The sequence below is a fragment of the Narcine bancroftii genome, chromosome 3 (genome assembly GCF_036971445.1).
Source record: "Narcine bancroftii isolate sNarBan1 chromosome 3, sNarBan1.hap1, whole genome shotgun sequence".
NCBI lineage: Eukaryota > Metazoa > Chordata > Chondrichthyes > Torpediniformes > Narcinidae > Narcine > Narcine bancroftii.
In genome coordinates, this window is record NC_091471.1 from 34,787,784 (window position 1) to 34,804,994 (window position 17,211).

Here is a 17,211-nt window from a genome sequence, read left to right on the forward strand (position 1 = left end):
AAGAGTACTATGTTTAAGTTCACTTCACTGGTGACCCATTGTGGACATACATCTCCTCACTTGTCAAGAAGGAACAAGAGTGACTGTACTTCCTGAGAAAACTGAAGCAGGCAAGGCTACCAGCCACCATTATAGAGCTTTTCCAGCTCTATCAAGAGCATTCTGGCCAGCCGCATCACAGTGTGGTACAGTTGCTGCAGAGAAATTGATCAGAGGTCAATCCACGGGACAACAAGAGTGGCAGAGAGGATCAATGGAGACTGCCCCCCATCCACTTGACGTGATCTTCCAGGATTGTTGTCTGAAGACTGTGTGCAAAATCATTAAGGACCCCTTCCACCCTGCACACATAATCTTTCAGCTGCTCCCATTGGGAAAGAGATACAAGAGTATCAGAGCCAGAACCATCAGGCTGAAGAACAGCTTCTTTCCATGGGCAGTGAGAACGCTGGAAGTCACTAACCATCCAAGACTCCCATATTCACCAAACGATATTTATTTATTTAAATGAATACTTGTCTTGCATATGTATTGTTTGTCTCATGAGTCTGCATGTTTTGCATCGAGGACCAGAGCTGTTTCATCTGATTGTACTTATGACAATAACCTTGACTAAGGGACAAATTTTCACTAATATTCATAATATTTAAGAAAAACTGCTACATTGAATACTGTTAATAATGAGAGACATCCACACAGCACAAGTTGAACCAGTAACTGAACTTTATTTTGTATTCCTCACGCTGCTCGAGGAGACTGTACTAAATGTTTCAAATAACAGGGTTGTATTTTTGGAGAGAGAAACCATAATGTAATATGTAAAATAAACAAAAAGCAATAATAGGGAAATTAATTTTGACTGTTTCCATTCTAGTCAAATATAATAGAAATATTACTTTACCTGCTACATGTCAACCTCAATGCAGCACAGTTAAGACAGACAACTTCATCAAAACCACCTAAAACAGGAAACAGCAAAGAGCAACTGAACACATGCCATATAAATTCATTAAAAATATGTAAAACCCAGTTGAAAAACTGTCTGAATGAAGTGGTAAATTACTTTAAGCAATATATATTACTATGTTCTTCAAAAACAGTTAAATTAAACATACTTCCAATATCAAGAGAGAATTATCATTAAAGATTTTAATAATGAAAACATCAGAAAGCAAAATTCCAATCCTTTTCAACTCATAAAAGCACAATTTTGTTATTTGTGGCAAATGAATGGTCACTGTGTGAATGCAAACAGTTAGAGAGAAAACATAGAAAAAAAGATAAAAGAAGACAGGAACCACAAACTGACCATGTGTTGTTTTTCCTGTCATTCACCAGTATAATATCCTTCAATATCTACAAGAATGCCAGCATCAAAAACAGAAACTGCCATGTTTTAATGTTTCACCTAAAGGATCAATTTCTAAAAACATTTATGGACACATCTAAACTGGTGTCTCTTACCATTTCCCAAATATTCATCATCTCTTATCCACAAGATTAATGAAAGAAAATGGAGGCTTTGCAATTATTGAAATTTGAAATCGAAGATGAAATAATTATGTAATAGGTCAAAAATAGAATAACCAGGCTGTCACAGTCCTGGACTAAAGCCCATGGTTAGCTGACTTGTGGCAGTTGTCTGGTTTGGCCAACCTATCACCACTAACGGTTACTGCTCTAACAGCCGTACAGACTGCATTTCAGGCAGGAAAACTGGCAGCTTAGTGGAGAAATGCACTAATCACCAAATTTCTAATGGCTACCTTGCCCAGATTACTTGTCACACTGCTGGGAGATTGATTTTCCTTTTACTCACTCACATCCCAGTAGTCTCCACACCTACTCCAATCTCCCCACTCCACTGTTCTCACCCTCATCCTACTATCTCTTGGTCCCTCTCTTGCCATTCTCCCATAATTTTATGTCATCTTCCCTTCCCATAAAATTCCCAATATGTTGACTGTCCATTTCTTTCCAGCCTGACTTGGGAAGTCTTGCCAACTTTTCACTTTTTGCTCAAGATTCCAGCATTTACTTTTTTTTGTGTGTGTCCCCATCAATTGATTAAGCATTATGGGCAACTCCTTCACCTGACCCTTTTGTTTCTCTCGCTTATTTCACCTTTAATTTGTCATGTGCCTAACAATTGCCTCTGTCCATCATCCTTCACTCCTCCCAGATGTCCTCAATGGAGAAGCTACCTCCACTCCACATTTTCAGCCTTGAAGCGGTTCCATCCCAAAATATTAACATTGTTTTCCTCCCAACGATGATGTTTGACCTGCTAAATTCTTCCAGCATATTGTGATTTGAAACAAGTTTATTGAATGGAAGACAACAGCTTACATACATTTCTCCCAATTACTATGATGTAAACCTTTCACATCAGGAAGAAAAAGAAGTGAACTATGCATTGCATTGGGGACATGACCAGAATTAAATAGAGTTGTATTTCTTAACAGGTCTACTTTGACTATAATAGTCACAAAATCATTTAAATTAATTTGATCTACTATCATACAGCATGAACAACAAAGGACTGCTTATTGTTCAAAAGTTAATAGCACTCAAAGTTTGGTTTTAAGTATACAATATCTAACCCGATGACTACTTAAATCTAGCATTCAACTAAGCATTAATTTTTACTTATATTTTTCTTCCTTGGCAATCTCTTGTTACTGAAAGTAACTTGCTTCCACTCATGTCCTGTGGGTTCCAAGATGGCTGATGAACATCAATTATAAATTCAAGATACCGATTAGTGCAATAAAATTTTCTACACCAATTATATCTCACACCACAGAAGTTGCATAAATCAAAATCTAAAATATAGGAAATGTGTTTTAGGTGTGGGATAGAAATAGGAACATTTTTACATGCTGCGTGGTTGTATGTGAAGGTGAGACCTCTGTGGCAGGATATTACTGAAATATTAACAAGGACGACCTGGAGCTTTATCTTTTGGGGAACTTAATTGACTAAGAAATCTACTACAATTACTTGGAAGTCTGACTCCCTTTTGCATATAGCACGATGGATTGCCAAGATGAATAGTTGCATACCCATGGAAAAAAATTACATACAACTTAAAGAACAAACATGACATATTTAATAAGATGTGGCAGCCATATTTGGATCATATAGGAGCCCAATTGCAATTACAAATACAATAATAAAAAGGATAATAATGATGCTATAGATAAATGCAAGTGACTTCCCTCTATAGAATTTTTGATCAACATAAATGTGAGGCCTGATGGGGGTGTGAATTTATATTGTGAAAGGGGGGGGTGGGGGTTGGGGTGGTTTGTTTTGTTTGTAAAGAAAATGTCTTATATCTTGTTACAAGCCCAGAGGACTCCAAAATCCAGTTGCAATAGAAATTCACCAAGATAATAGTTACTTAAACAAAAATGTCTTTAATTTTTTTCAAACATAACAAGATCAATATTAAACTTATTACTATTAACTTAATCCCCTTCTAATTCTAAGCACACGTGCATGTGATGTGTATGTGCTCAGGAAAGTTCTTTGTTTCACTGTCCACTCATTCACTTCTCCAAGTTCACTGGTATTAGGCAATTTTCCATGCTGTGCACAGAATTTAACTTTTATGATCTTCACCAGGCTCTGGCGCTTTAACTTAAAATTGTTACCGCAAAGGAAGGTCTTTGTTGGTTTCGTTGTTTGTTGGATACACACAAACTGATCTCCTTCAATCAGCCACTTCAGTGTCTTGCCAAAGAAACTTGCCCTTTCATGGGTTTTCCAAAAGATAGCTGCTTCTTTCAGGTTACCACAGAGAGTTCTTCTTTTTCCCTTATTTCAGGAAAAACACATTAACCAGCCACATCCTCTTGTAATTGACTACAAGGGTTTAGAATAGGCTCAAAACCTGTCTTCAAATGGGGTATTATAGCCGATCTGCAAAACTTGGCAGTATCCAACACAACTCCTGCTGTGAACTGAAACTCTCTCCCCAAAGAGAATAGCATGTTTTTTTTCCTGTTTACAAACCACATGACCCCTCTTGGAACAGCAAACTTCAACCAGACTTGAATCACTGACACCGGCAAAAGATTAATTAGTTTCTGTTTCTGAACCTTTAAAGCCAATAGTCCATTTCAATCCCACAACATCAGTCCAATTAACACCTACTTAAGAAGTCTTCATAGGCACTCTTCAAAGTCATTGGAGACATGGAAACTTTAGTTATGCATAGCTTTTGCATTTCAAATGAGATATCTGTTTGTGTACCTAAACTAAATCCCCACTTTTAAAGATATATTTTATCATAATTTTATTAATCCATTCCCATAATTAAATATATATATTTTTTTAAATAAATATTGGAGATTTTCTATGTATGTGGAAAAAACAAATAAAATAATTTTTAAAAGATAGCTGATGAGGCTTAGGGGAAGATGGTTGGGTGGACAGTTTAAGATTGTGTTTTTTCTGTAATTTACATTGAGCTAATGTCCTGTTTTAACCTGGGCTCTTATCTTGTTAAGTAGCTTTTTTTTAAATATATTTTGTATCTTTTCATTTTTAATCTTGCCACCACCTACAAATTTGACATTTTGGTAAAGCTTTTAATTAGAAAATTGATGTTAATTCCAAATTCCTGTGAAAATGAATTTAGCTGCATGCTTATGGAGAGTTTTCTTTGCAATTCCAAGCTACCGGTGTACAAATGATCAAATCATGAATTTGACATTATTGCTAACAAAACTACAGGTACTACATTAGCAAGCTAGGTAAAGCCACATTAATGAACCACATCGCAAAAATAGCAGATGGTTATGATCGGTACTATAAAATCAGTCACACTTTTTTTTAGTATGTCTGTATGTCTTTTTTACGTTTTGTTTGGTGAAAGGCCTATGTAACATTAAACCATCTATTTACATTTAAAAGATTCAAAACAGAAGTGGTGGAAGAAAAAATTAAAGGGAATGAACTTGAAATTCAAAATTTGAAAGAACAAATGAAAAAAGTTCAAGCAGAAGCAGCCATGACAAAAGAACAACTAACTCAGAAAATTAATATGTTAGAAAATTTCAGAGGAAAAAATAATATAAAAATTGTTGGACTTCTAAAGAAGGCGATGTAATGTTGGATTCCGCAATCTTTGCGGGTAACTGAATTTCAAGGAATTATCGAGATTGAAGGAGCCCTTAGAGCATTACGACTAAATCCGCAGCCAGATCAAAAACCACATTCAATACTGGTCAAGTTACTTTGTTGTGAAGTGAGGGAAAAGATCCTGGAACTGGCAGCGAAACAAGCGAAAGAGAAGCAATCACCGTTAATTTATAATGGAAATAAGATTTTCTTTTACCCTGGTACAAGTTTCATTTTTATATGGAATTATATCAATTGGAAACAGTTCAAGATGAGAATAAGATAAAGAGATTTTTATTAGATCAAGAAAGAAATTATTTAAATTGTGATTTTACAGTAAGAGAAATTACAAATGTAATGAATTGGCTTCAAAGTAATAAATCTCCAGGAAAAGATGGATTACCTGTGGAGTTTTATAAGAAATTTAAGAATCTTAAGATACTTCATTTTCTGGAGTTATTAAATCAAGCAATACAAGTTAAATCTCTGCCGGATTCCTTTTCGAAAGCAATTAGTACTGTGTTACAGAAGAAAGATAGAGATCTGTTGAAACCAACATCACATAGACCAATTACATTGTTAAATGTAGATTATAAGATACTAGCTAAAATGTTAGGAAATAGACTGGCAAATTATTTAACAAAACTAATACACCCAGATCAAACGTGTTTTGTTAAGAATCAGAAATCTGCAGATAATGTTGGAAGATTGATTAATTCAATATATTTGGTTCAAAAGAGAGGAGATTTGAGTATAGCTGTAGCTTTGGATGTAGAAAAAGCTTTTGCTGGATTAGAATGTTTAAAGTTTTTGAAAAATGTAAATTAGGATCAATATTTATGGACTGGGTTAAAATATTATACAAGGAATCTAGTGCAAAATTTGTGACTAATGGTCAGGCTTTGACAAAATTTTATTTAACTAGATCAAGTAGATGGGTGTCCATTATTACCAGCATTATTTATTTTTAGCAATTGAACCATTAGCTGAATTAGTAAGAAAAGATTTGAAGATTACTGGTATAAAGGTGAATCAAGAAGAATATAAAATAATTTTAGTTGCAGATGATGTTTTGATTTATTTAACAGATCCTTTTAAATATTTGGGTCAGTTAAAAGTTAGATTAAAAGAATATGGAGAAGTGTCAGGTTATAAAATTAATTGGGATAAAAGTGAAATTATGCCATTAGTTAAAGGGAACTAAGCACAATGTAAAAAAAATATTGATTTTAGATGGAAGATGTAGGCATAAAATATTTAGGTATTAGAGTAGATTCAGAATTTTTAAAAAAATTTAATTATTTGATCATTAATTTAAAAAATTAGTGAAGATTTAAAAAGATGGGATGTATTGCCTATTACAGGGGTGTCAAACTCAAATTCATGGAGGTCCAAAATTAAAAACTTGGACTAAGTCGAGGGCCGAACTAAATATTTATTGAAAATTTTCAACAACATCTGCATGTTTTCTCTTCTTTCAACATATGTAATGTTAAACTTTAGGATATAACTTTAGGAGAATAATGTTACAGGTCAGGAGTAGGTAGCTCAAGTTCACCCTTTGCTTGACCTGAGGGAAACATATTTGGTCCCTGTGGAGATGTAGTCAGCATTCACAGGCTGTGTCCATTTTGGCCTGCATCAGGACTCAGCATTTCCTGCTCACTCCTCAGGCTCTAGGCCTCTATTCACCCTCGACCCACCATCCCTCTACCTGACCAGTCCTTTACCCAACCTCTACTCACCCCTCTCTCCACTCGCTCTGCCTCTACCCACCCCATTCTATACACGCCCCTCTACTGCCTCTCCCCTCAACCTGTTCCTCCCTCTACCCGTCTCTCACCCTCTAATCACCCCTCCCATACTCGCCCTCCCCCTCCCCTTTTACCTCTTCCCTATCCACCCCTCCTTCTGCTCATCCCTCCCTCTAACTGCTCCTCGCACCACCATAACTTCCCCTGCCCATTACTCCTCACCTACACCCTCTGCCCACCCCTGCTTACCCACCCACTCAGGCCCAGCGCGCTGCCGATCAGCCTTTGTGGACAGCCACCATCTCTCTCTTCACGTGCAGGGCCGAACCAGCCATCCCTGGGGTCTGCGCGAGTGCAAGCGTTGAAGGCCGTGGCGACCGGGAGAAGTGTGCTCGCGCTGTGGAAGGGCCGTCCGGTGCCAGTTACGCGGGGCTTGCGCTGCCCGGGGGCCGTGCACAGCCTGCCATGCCCATCGCGCTGACAGGAAATCACAGGCGCTCGCCCATCCGCCGCACCGCTCGACAGGTGGGAGAAGTGACTGGTTGTGCGGGGAGCCTTCCAACTGGCTTGCCGGCTGATGACATCGACAGACTTCTCGTGTTACAATTTCTCGTGTTACAATGGGGAAGGATGTGCAATGAAGGGGGAGGATGGTGGGGGTGACATTACCAAAAAACAGCATCGGCTCTCGCTGCAGGGCGGGCCACCTCTAATACATTTTTGAAATGATCTTGCGGGCCAAATATAATTATATCGCTGGCCAAATTTGGCTCGCGGGCCAGAGTTTGACATGTGTGGCCTATTACGTTAATAGGTAGGGTAAATTGTATTAAGATGAATAGCTTGCCTAGAATACAATATCTTTTTCAATAAATTCCAATTGATATTCCTCAATATTTTTTTAAAATTAAATTAATTAATTTAATTTTTAAAAAATTTATAGAAATGAAAAATGGCAAGAGTATCATTTGAAAAATTAACATGGAAATGTGATCTGGGAGGTTTGCAGCTCCACAATTTTAACAATTATTATAAAGCTGTTTAACTGATGTTTATTAATGTAATGTATGGCTCAGAAAAAAATCCAGCTTGGGTAAATATAGAACTTAGTAAAATAGAGGAAACAAACCCTCAAAATTTTATTTATAAATGGAATGGGAGAAGCTTAATAGCAAATAAGGAAACTTTTATTTTAAAACACTTATTGGTATTATGGATAAGGAAATAGGAGGATCTGGTTGGATGTCCAGGAAAACACCACTATTTCAAATAGATTTATTTCTTTTTTCTATGGGGAAAAATCGATAACTAAAGATTGATTGTTTTGAAGTTGGTAAATTTATTACATTTAATAGAATGAAGGAAAGATTTAATATATCTGAAAATACTAGATTATGTTGGTATCAATCTCACAATCTATTTATTTATAAACAAGAAACGTTTGGTCAAGATTTGAAATTGTCACCAGAAACAGAGGTAGGTAGAAACAATGGAAATATAAAGAAATTTATTTCAGTAATGTACACAAATTATTATAAAAGAAAGCTAATAAATTAGGAATTCATAAATCAAAGCAAAGATGGGAAGTAGCTTTGAATATACAAATAGATGAGAGAAAATGGACTGATATATGTAAAGAAGTTATGTAAAGTACAGTAAATATGAGATACAAACTAGTTCAATACAATTTTATTCACTAGTTATACCTGACAGCTCAAAAGAAAAATAAATTTTATCAGATTTACTTGGATTTATGTTTTTGATGTGAACAAGAAGTTGGTACTTTTCTGCATTCTACTTGGCAATTTCCTAAAGTTAGACCTTTTTGGTTGCAAATAGGTCATTTTTAGAACAAATAACCAGGATTAAACTCCCACAAGATCCATTGTTATTTCTATTAGGAGATGTTAAGGAATTAAATTTAAACTAAAACTGAATATTTATCAAGTTAAATTTGTGCAAATTGCATTAGCTATAGCTAAAAAGTCCATAGCCATATCTTGGAAATCAGATATAAATTTGGGAATTGAAGGATGGTATGCTGAGGTTCAGAGCTGTATACCACTTAAGAAAATAACGTAAATATAATATATTTTTGAAAATATGGAGTCCATATTACAAAAGGTGGGTTTAAATACACACACACAATATTATGAAATATGGTAATAAAACTCCTGTTGGAGAGGTCTGATCCCTTTCTTTCTTTCAACAGGAGGTTAGTATGAGTTGTAGGAAGGGGGTGCCTGGGAAGATCTATATTTCTATGTTTTTTATATACCACATATATTGGGATTTGAATTATATACTTGTAAAATGAACAAATTTATTGTTGCTTTAAATCTATAAATAAAGTAATTAAAAAAAGCAGTATGAAAGGGGCTTAATCAAGGTCACTGTATGAGTTAATTGATTTATAGAAGATGTCAATGGCATGACTGTCTCCTAATGTGAAGCAGAGAGTTCCAGAAAAGGAAGAACTGTCAATTTGTTCAAGTGAATTTGAGATCAGAATGAAAACTGATGGAAAATATGATGAAATTCAGAAGTTCCACACAAGTGCAGAAAGCAGCACCAATGCAATTGTCAATGTTCCAGAGAAAGAGCTGGCAGGTGTGCACCAGCATACAATTTGTGATAAGAACCATTTCACATGCTAATGTAAAGAAAGGTGTAGCTTGGGACCTCGCAAATACCTGTAGAAAATACGGATTTGCCAAAGAATGAAAAATTCAAAAGAAAACTGGAGAGCATAAACAAGCTCCGCCGAGCTAACATGTCTAAGAGAAGGCCCACAGAAAAAGTGCTGGAGAAAGTCATCCTTAATCAGGCATAATGCATAACAAGAATCAAAAGGATGCCTGAATAAAAGGTGGAAGCTGGTGGGGGGGGGGGGGAGGGGGGGGTGGGGTGGGGGGAAATACTGGTGAGGTGAATACAGTTGGAAGGGGAAGAAAAAAGCTCATAAGGGAAATTGGAAAAGGGATCAGAAAGAGAGGAAGGAAGGCAAGAGGATGGAAGGTGTAGTTGACGGGCAGCTGGAGAGGGTGAGGAAGGGGAAAAGAGGAGGAATGGGGACAGAAAGAAAAGGACAAGAAAGGGATTACAGGAAATTGGAGATTGATATTGATGCTGTTCAGTTGAAGACTGTCAAGACAGAATGCAAGGTGCTCTTTCTCCAATTTGTGTGTGGACTTGATCTGGCAGTGACAAACAGGTCAGTATGAGAATGGAAAGTGGCTGGCCACTGGGAGATTCTTGCATAGATCTCCCAATCTACATACTTTCCCTGATGTCGAGGTTGCATTGATCGCATTGGATCCAGTATTTTTTAAAAAAAAACAAAGGATGGTAACAGGCTGTTCTGACCTACAAGCCCAATATCCCAATTAACCAAACCCCCCCCACCCCCCACATTTTGAAAGGTGGGAGGAAACTATAGTGCCCAGCGAAAACAAGGATGATGTACAAACTCCTTACAGACGGCGCTAGATTGTTGTAATAGCATTGCACTTACTGCTATGCTAACCTTGCTGCTGCTCCAGATAACCCCAACAGATTTACAGGTGAAGTGTTGATTCACTTGGAAAGATGATTTGAGGCCTCGAATGATGGAGAAGGGGAGGCGCAGGAAGACAACTTTTTACATTCACAGGATTAGGTGCCAGGTGGGTAGAGACAAGTGGACAAGAGGTGCACAGAGAGCACCCATATGGAAAGTGGAAAGGAGAAGGGAAGATGTACCTGGAGGTGGGATCCCACTGTTGGTGATGAAAATTATGGAGATCATTTCAGCGCGGATGCTATTGAGACAGGTGAGGATAAGAGGAAGCCTACTCCTATTATGTCATGGGTGGGGGGATGGGCCATGGCCAGATGGACAGGAAATGGAAGAAATGCTGGCGAGTGCTGCATTATTAGCAGTAGGAGGGAGAAGCCTATTGAAAGAGAGCATGGTGAAGAAGGATAACATAGATAAACTGGTTAAGTCTTTGTTCAAAAAAATGGAGGGTGAAAACACCTTCATGATGGGGGCAGTGTGGGGGGTAATAGAGATTTAACATCTATGGTAAGGATAAGTCAATTTCAAAACCTAGAAATTCTTTGCAGCGCAAAATGAAGAACGAGAAAATGTTTAGACGTAATCGAGTTGAAGTTCAGTAAAAGTTGTTTACTCAAATAGTAACCTGCAGCTTCTGAAAACCTTGCACGTTCCAAATGACGTCATCGCATTGTGAGGTCATGACATCACTCAGAACCTCCCGAGCAGCGCTTCCCCCCCCCCCCGCCCCCACAACCGGCATTAGGAGGCCAAACCTCTGGTGCCATTACTGTCCACCATTCTTGGGCGGTCGCCCACACCTTTGCATCAGGAGTCGTGGCAAGGGCCAATCAAGGTCAAGATGAGTGGAATTTAGGTGGTCAATTGCCAATATCCAACACACGAGTTCTACAACTGTTTCGTAGCACGCTGAAGGGGCCCTCATATGGCCTCTGTAAGGGTGGCCCGTGTGCACCTCTACACACAAACACAAACTCACAGTCCCAGAGTTAACCATCAGTGAGTGGGCTCTGAGGAAGTCGGCACCCAGCAATGGTCAGGACACCGCAACAAGAATGAATTTCCATGTGAACTTATTATTGCCGAATTTCAGGGGTATAGTTTATGTGCCATATGGAGCGGGAAAGCCCATGGGGCTATTACCAACTTGCCTGTAAATGGAAGGATTTTTTAAATTAATTGATGATCAAAAGTGAGAATCATTCTGGTCAGAGATTCTCATTAAAAAAAAAATCCAACCCAAAAAAAGGTATCTATCTGCTTCATTTTACATAACAAATGCAAACTTAATGTGGACAATCTTTCATCTTCATATAGCAGGTTTCATCATATACAAAACAGCAGTCCGCATTATGGTCCAAGTGTATTTGTATCACATTGCATACAAGAAATTGTATAGCCATTCATGAAAAGTCCATGAATCTAACAAGGATTTTATAAATAAGTAGTCTGTCACTTCATGAAAATAAATACAATCAAGTACAAAATTGCAAACAGAACTGAACACTGCTTGATTAATGCTAGATATTCAACCCTAACCAGCATTTCCAATGTACACTAGCAACAATGTGCATTAGGTTTGCTTGCTAACACAGCAACTCCATACACCGTGACTTCAAGATCAAAGCAATGAATGTGGAGGAGACATCATTCAAAGTGATTTTCAAAATGCAACATCCGTCCTTACAAGCAATGTGATTATTGGTAATCAGATCAAACATACAAAGGAAAACAGAGGCAATTAGAGATGATGTATGATTTTGCTGCCAGGAGCAGGCCAGAATTAGCCTGGATTATATTGGAATCTGGATGTTGGGAATGACAAGGTTCTGTCATTAAATCTGTGAAGCATGTGTTCTCAAATTTAGCACAAGGGGAAGTTTGCAGGAACAAATGGGCTTGTTATACCTGTTGCTTGACACAAGGCTAGGTTGGACCATGCAGTCGTATTCCAGATTTTTTTCCCCCAAGAATGTACATTTTGATGTAACCAAGTGGCTTGCTAGGCTATTTTAGAGGGCAATAAAGAGTCAAACATCGTTGCGGATCTAGAGTCACAGACAGATCTTATTGCACAAGAAGGGAGATGTTTAAAAAGGCATCAGTGAAGGGAATCAGAATCTCAGGTTATTTACTCACTTCGTAGTTTTGATCAATTAAGCAAATTTAAATTCAGTAGCTGCTGTGTTGATTTGAATGTGTGTATCTAAACGATGTAACTCTTATCTTGATATTTAAACACTCGTTCCATGCACCATGAATTGAATATTTATCTAGAAATACACTCAAGAGACAATAAATGAAAATAGCCTCATCTATTGACATCAGTACTTATGGCTATAAAGAATAATACCACAAGAACCAAAGTTTAAAATGAAGCACTTCTGTCCCATGAAATCCATGTCATCCATTTACACCTAATTAGCCATTACGTTTTGGAGGGTGAAAGGAAACTGGAAAAAATTCATGCAAGTCACGAGAGCACACAAACCCTTTTTAAGCAGGCCCTTTCAAACTGCCATGTAAAATGGGGTTAACCGGGCAATTTGTCCAGTCAGCGCCCCACTCGTGCGTCAATTAGAAAGGGTCTGACCCAGTCAGCGTGGTCCTAATCCAATTGGGTCCCTGACTTACCTCAGAAGTAGTCAAGGAACCCAGTTAAACTTACCTCGGTTGCGTCCACAGGCGATTTGAACAGGAAGATGGCCAACCCAGTTATTCCAGTGTTGTGAACTGGCATCACAGGGAAACCCCTGGCTGAAGTGCATGCTGTGATTGGGGGGTAGAGAGAAGTCACTGCTGCAGGGGCCGGGGTTGTGGTGGGGGTAGGAAGAGGTCACTGCTGCAGGTGGGGGGGGGGGGGGTTGGGCACCACAATCGCGGAAGAGGTCGCTGCCGCGAGGAGAGAAATTATGTGTCAGTGAACTGCCGGTACTCTGGTTCGCAGTGACGGCTCAATGTTCTCAGCAGCAGGACATTGTTGGGGAGGGCGACCGATGGTGGGGGCAGGGTGGGGGAAGAGATTGACAATTAAAACAGAGGTTTTAAAACTTTTTCTTTCCTCTCATATACCACCTTAAGCAAACCCTTACTAATTACAGAGCACCCGTGGCATAGGGAATAAAGTGGTATGTGAGTGGAAAGAAAAAGGTTGAGAACCACTGCTCTAAACTGTGACTACTTTTGATGAAGTAGCACAGGAAATTTCATATGCACAGCCTATCACATTGTCATGTAAAAGATTTTAAATTAAAATCTAAAGTGTACATTCATTTACTCAAAACATGACGGTCCTCTTCTGGTTTGCCCTTCCTGAAGAAGATGCACCCAGTACCTTGTCCTCTAAATAGGTCATCTCCTGCTTGCTCTGGCTATGAAAGTCAAATTATGGATAGAAAAAAATTATGGATAGAGAAAAGGGTGGGGGGGGGGGTGGGATGTCTCTTCAATTCACTTATGCACAGATTCTTGCATAGTCAAGATCACCTGCAGCTGGAATACCTGAGACAACAAAAATGGGGCAAACTCACCAGTGAGAGTCAAAAGAACTCCTCAACTTGGTCTTTTTCCTTGATATAAAGCACATGGCTACATCACACGGCGATCTATTTGGTATATATTTGCCACTATTCTGAGTAACAATAAAAAGCTATATTCTGAACAAGAAATAGGTCATCAGACATTGATGGTATCCTTGCCGAGTTCCAAAATTCAGCCTTAAAGATCTTCCAGTCTCTTCTCCACAAGAAAAAAATATCAGAAATGCCATATGAGGTGACAAATGTAGGCTTAATTTTAACATTTAAGAAGAATTTTGACAGGTAAATGGATGGGAGGGGTACAGAAACTGGGTGCAGGTCAGTGGGATGAGGCAGAACATTCTTTGGCTTAGACTAGAAGGGGCCTATTTCTGTGCTGTAGTGTTCTGTGGTTCTACTGACTGCTCTCAAGGAGAGAGACAAATGTGGTCACAGGTAAAGTTGTTGCCACTGTCATTCTGATCTGCTTCCTCCCAGAAGCTGAAGAACTGCCCTGATTGAAAGGTGTAGATTCTATTCATCAAGCTGCACAGAGTTAAATAAGAAAATTTACAGATACTAAGGCCAAGTGCAATACACAAATGTGGTGGAGAAACATGGCAGACTACACAGCATCCATAAAATGCTATGGACACGTGTGACCTGCCATGTTTCTCCACCATATTTGTGTATGGAGACAAGTGACTGCAGGAACTGAAACATGGAGCAACAAAATAAAAAAAGATCTGTGTGAGAAACTCAGCGGGTGGAACATCAGCAGTGGGAAAAAAAAAAATGGTCGACTTTGAGAGAGTGACGAATGAAGGTAGTCTTAAGAAAATTGATGACAAGGGTATTTGAAGATCAAGACAGCATAAAACTCGTGGGCTACCAACAGCATTAATCCCTGCACTCCCATACTATTGTTAAAACACCATAATTTCACCACAACAAAATTCTCCAAATCCAGTGGAAGGTGAGCAAATCCATTTATTGTCCTCTCCACATCAACATCCCCAGCTACATACTGGGAAGGCCTATCATTGTTTCCAACTCCAGCATCCTGAAAGACTGTTACATCAAGAGATCACCAAGCAGACAGATGGAAAAGTTTAAGGTGGTGCTCAAAGCTTCCTTGAAAAAAAATTGCCACATCTCCAGAGCTCTCAACCAGTAAACATGAAGGAATATTCAGGTGGTATAGAAAACTTCCTTAATTGGGAGCAGAAAGAAGCTGAGCTCAAACAGAAAAAGTCACAGAGATTTAGGAGTAGGCTATCTGGTCTGTTGATCCTGTTACACCATTCAATAATATTATGGGTAAACTTGCCATGAACTAAGTGCCACTTACCAACCCTTAATTATCCTATTCTTCAAAAATTTGTACCTTAAATCCATTGAATGAGGCAGCCTCCATTGCCTCCCTGGGCAAAGAACTCCACATGGGATTCCCATATTAACCTTGTATGAACCCACAAAACTGGAAACACTCCTTGTCAATTTTAACATTCAAGAAAAATTTGGACAGATCCAGAGATGGAAGGAGTACAGAGTGAACTGTGCATAGGTCAGTGGGACGAGGAAGAATAATTTGGCAGAACTTAAAGGATATGTTTCCTCTGTTGTATTGTTTTAAACTTCTATGGAAGTAAATTATTCTCAAATGAAGTGCCTCAAAGTTGTTACCCAAGCGATTACAACAATAGATTGGAAAACAAAATTTGCTGGTTTCAGATTTAGCATGAACGCAGCTCTACAAATTATTCCCTCCACTCCATCACTTTTTTGGGGGTCTTTTGTAACAAATATTGTCGGCTCAAACAGGAAAGAATTGTTCTCATTGTAAATCCTGCGCGATTTTGCTTTTTTTTAAGCTCCCGATTTCCAGTCGTATCTCAAACGCTTACAAACAAATGGCATTTTTAACTGGAGGATGTGAAAGGAAGGGGGGGGGGGGGAAAGAGAACAGCAATTCCAATAACAATCAGACATCAACGGGAGAGAAGTGGCTGGAAGATTGGTGTGCGGCTCAATTAATTTGCTTTTATAGTCATGGAAAGCTCCCGGGGGGCTTGGGGATGGGGGGGCTTGGGGATGGGGGGCTTGGGGATGGGAGGATTGGGGATGGGGGGGATTGGGGATGGGGGGGATTGGGGATGGGGGGGATTGGGGATGGGGGGATTGGGGATGGGGGGGATTGGGGATGGGGGGGATTGGGGATGGGGGGGATTGGGGATGGGGGGGATTGGGGATGGGGGGATTGGGGATGGGGGGATTGGGGATGGGGGGGATTGGGGATGGGGGATGGGGGGATGGGGGGATGGGGGGGATTGGGGATGGGGGGGATTGGGGATGGGGGGGATTGGGGATGGGGGGGATTGGGGATGGGGGGGATTGGGGATGGGGGGGATTGGGGATGGGGGGGATTGAGGATGGGGGGGATTGGGGATGGGGGGGATTGGGGATGGGGGGATTGGGGATGGGGGATGGGGGGATTGGGGATGGGGGGATTGGGGATGGGGGGATTGGGGATGGGGGGATTGGGGATGGGGGGATTGGGGATGGGGGGATTGGGGATGGGGGGATTGTGGATGGGGGGGAGCCATCCGTCACCACAGAGTTTAAAGGGCACTGACGCCATAGCAACAATGACTCGGCGGATCCAAGTCACGATTGAAGTCGGGGAGCAGCGCCGTGGCGCTGATGGGGGACAGCGAGGGGAACCTAACCTCCACCTTCATGCAGGATGGAAATGCCCACCTCGACCTCGGGCCTAAAAGGGCGGATGGCATCCAGTGGGGTGGGGGGGTGTGTGTGGGGGGGGGTGTGTGTGGGGGTGGGGGGGGGAACCATGCCCTCCCGCTTTAGCGAGGAAACAAGCCCTGCCATGCCCCCCCCTACCCCTCCCTCCATCCACCGCAGTTACCTTTCCCGATGTCCCGGGCCACGATGTTCGGCGCTCTCATCAGGAAGGAGAGGCGGGATCCGCCGGTGAGTAACATGAAGGTCATTTCCTCGTCGCCGTGGGGAACCGTCCGAGGAAAGGCTCGTCCGCCCCTCTCTCATCTATGGAGTTATTACTGAAAAAAAGGCCCCACCACGTTATAGTGGCTCCCCCCCTCCTCCTCAGTGCCAGAGGACGCCCAACCTTCCCGGCGATTGAAGGCCGCCGGGCGGCCAACAGGGTGCAGCAAGTCTCGCCACCGCAGGGGGAGGGGGGGCGGGGGTGGGAGAGGAGGAGGGAAATCAA

General features: G+C 40.4%; 1 protein-coding gene across 4 annotated transcripts in view; it reads right to left on the reverse strand.

Annotated features, from left to right (window-relative positions):
• Positions 1-17,204, reverse strand: part of letm1 (leucine zipper-EF-hand containing transmembrane protein 1) — an 80,179-nt gene extending 62,975 nt beyond the window's left edge. For 2 of the 4 annotated variants that reach the window (XM_069923772.1, XM_069923769.1), the window contains exons 1-2: positions 16,888-17,204; positions 902-959 (exon numbers count right to left, since the gene is read on the reverse strand). In XM_069923772.1, coding sequence (XP_069779873.1) covers positions 902-959; positions 16,888-16,972 — 143 coding nt within the window. In that variant the 5' untranslated portion in view covers positions 16,973-17,204. The remainder of the gene's footprint in view (positions 1-901; positions 960-16,887) is intronic. The other 2 variants (XM_069923771.1, XM_069923770.1) reach the window with 2 other exon arrangements.
• Positions 17,205-17,211: the final 7 nt, after the last annotated feature.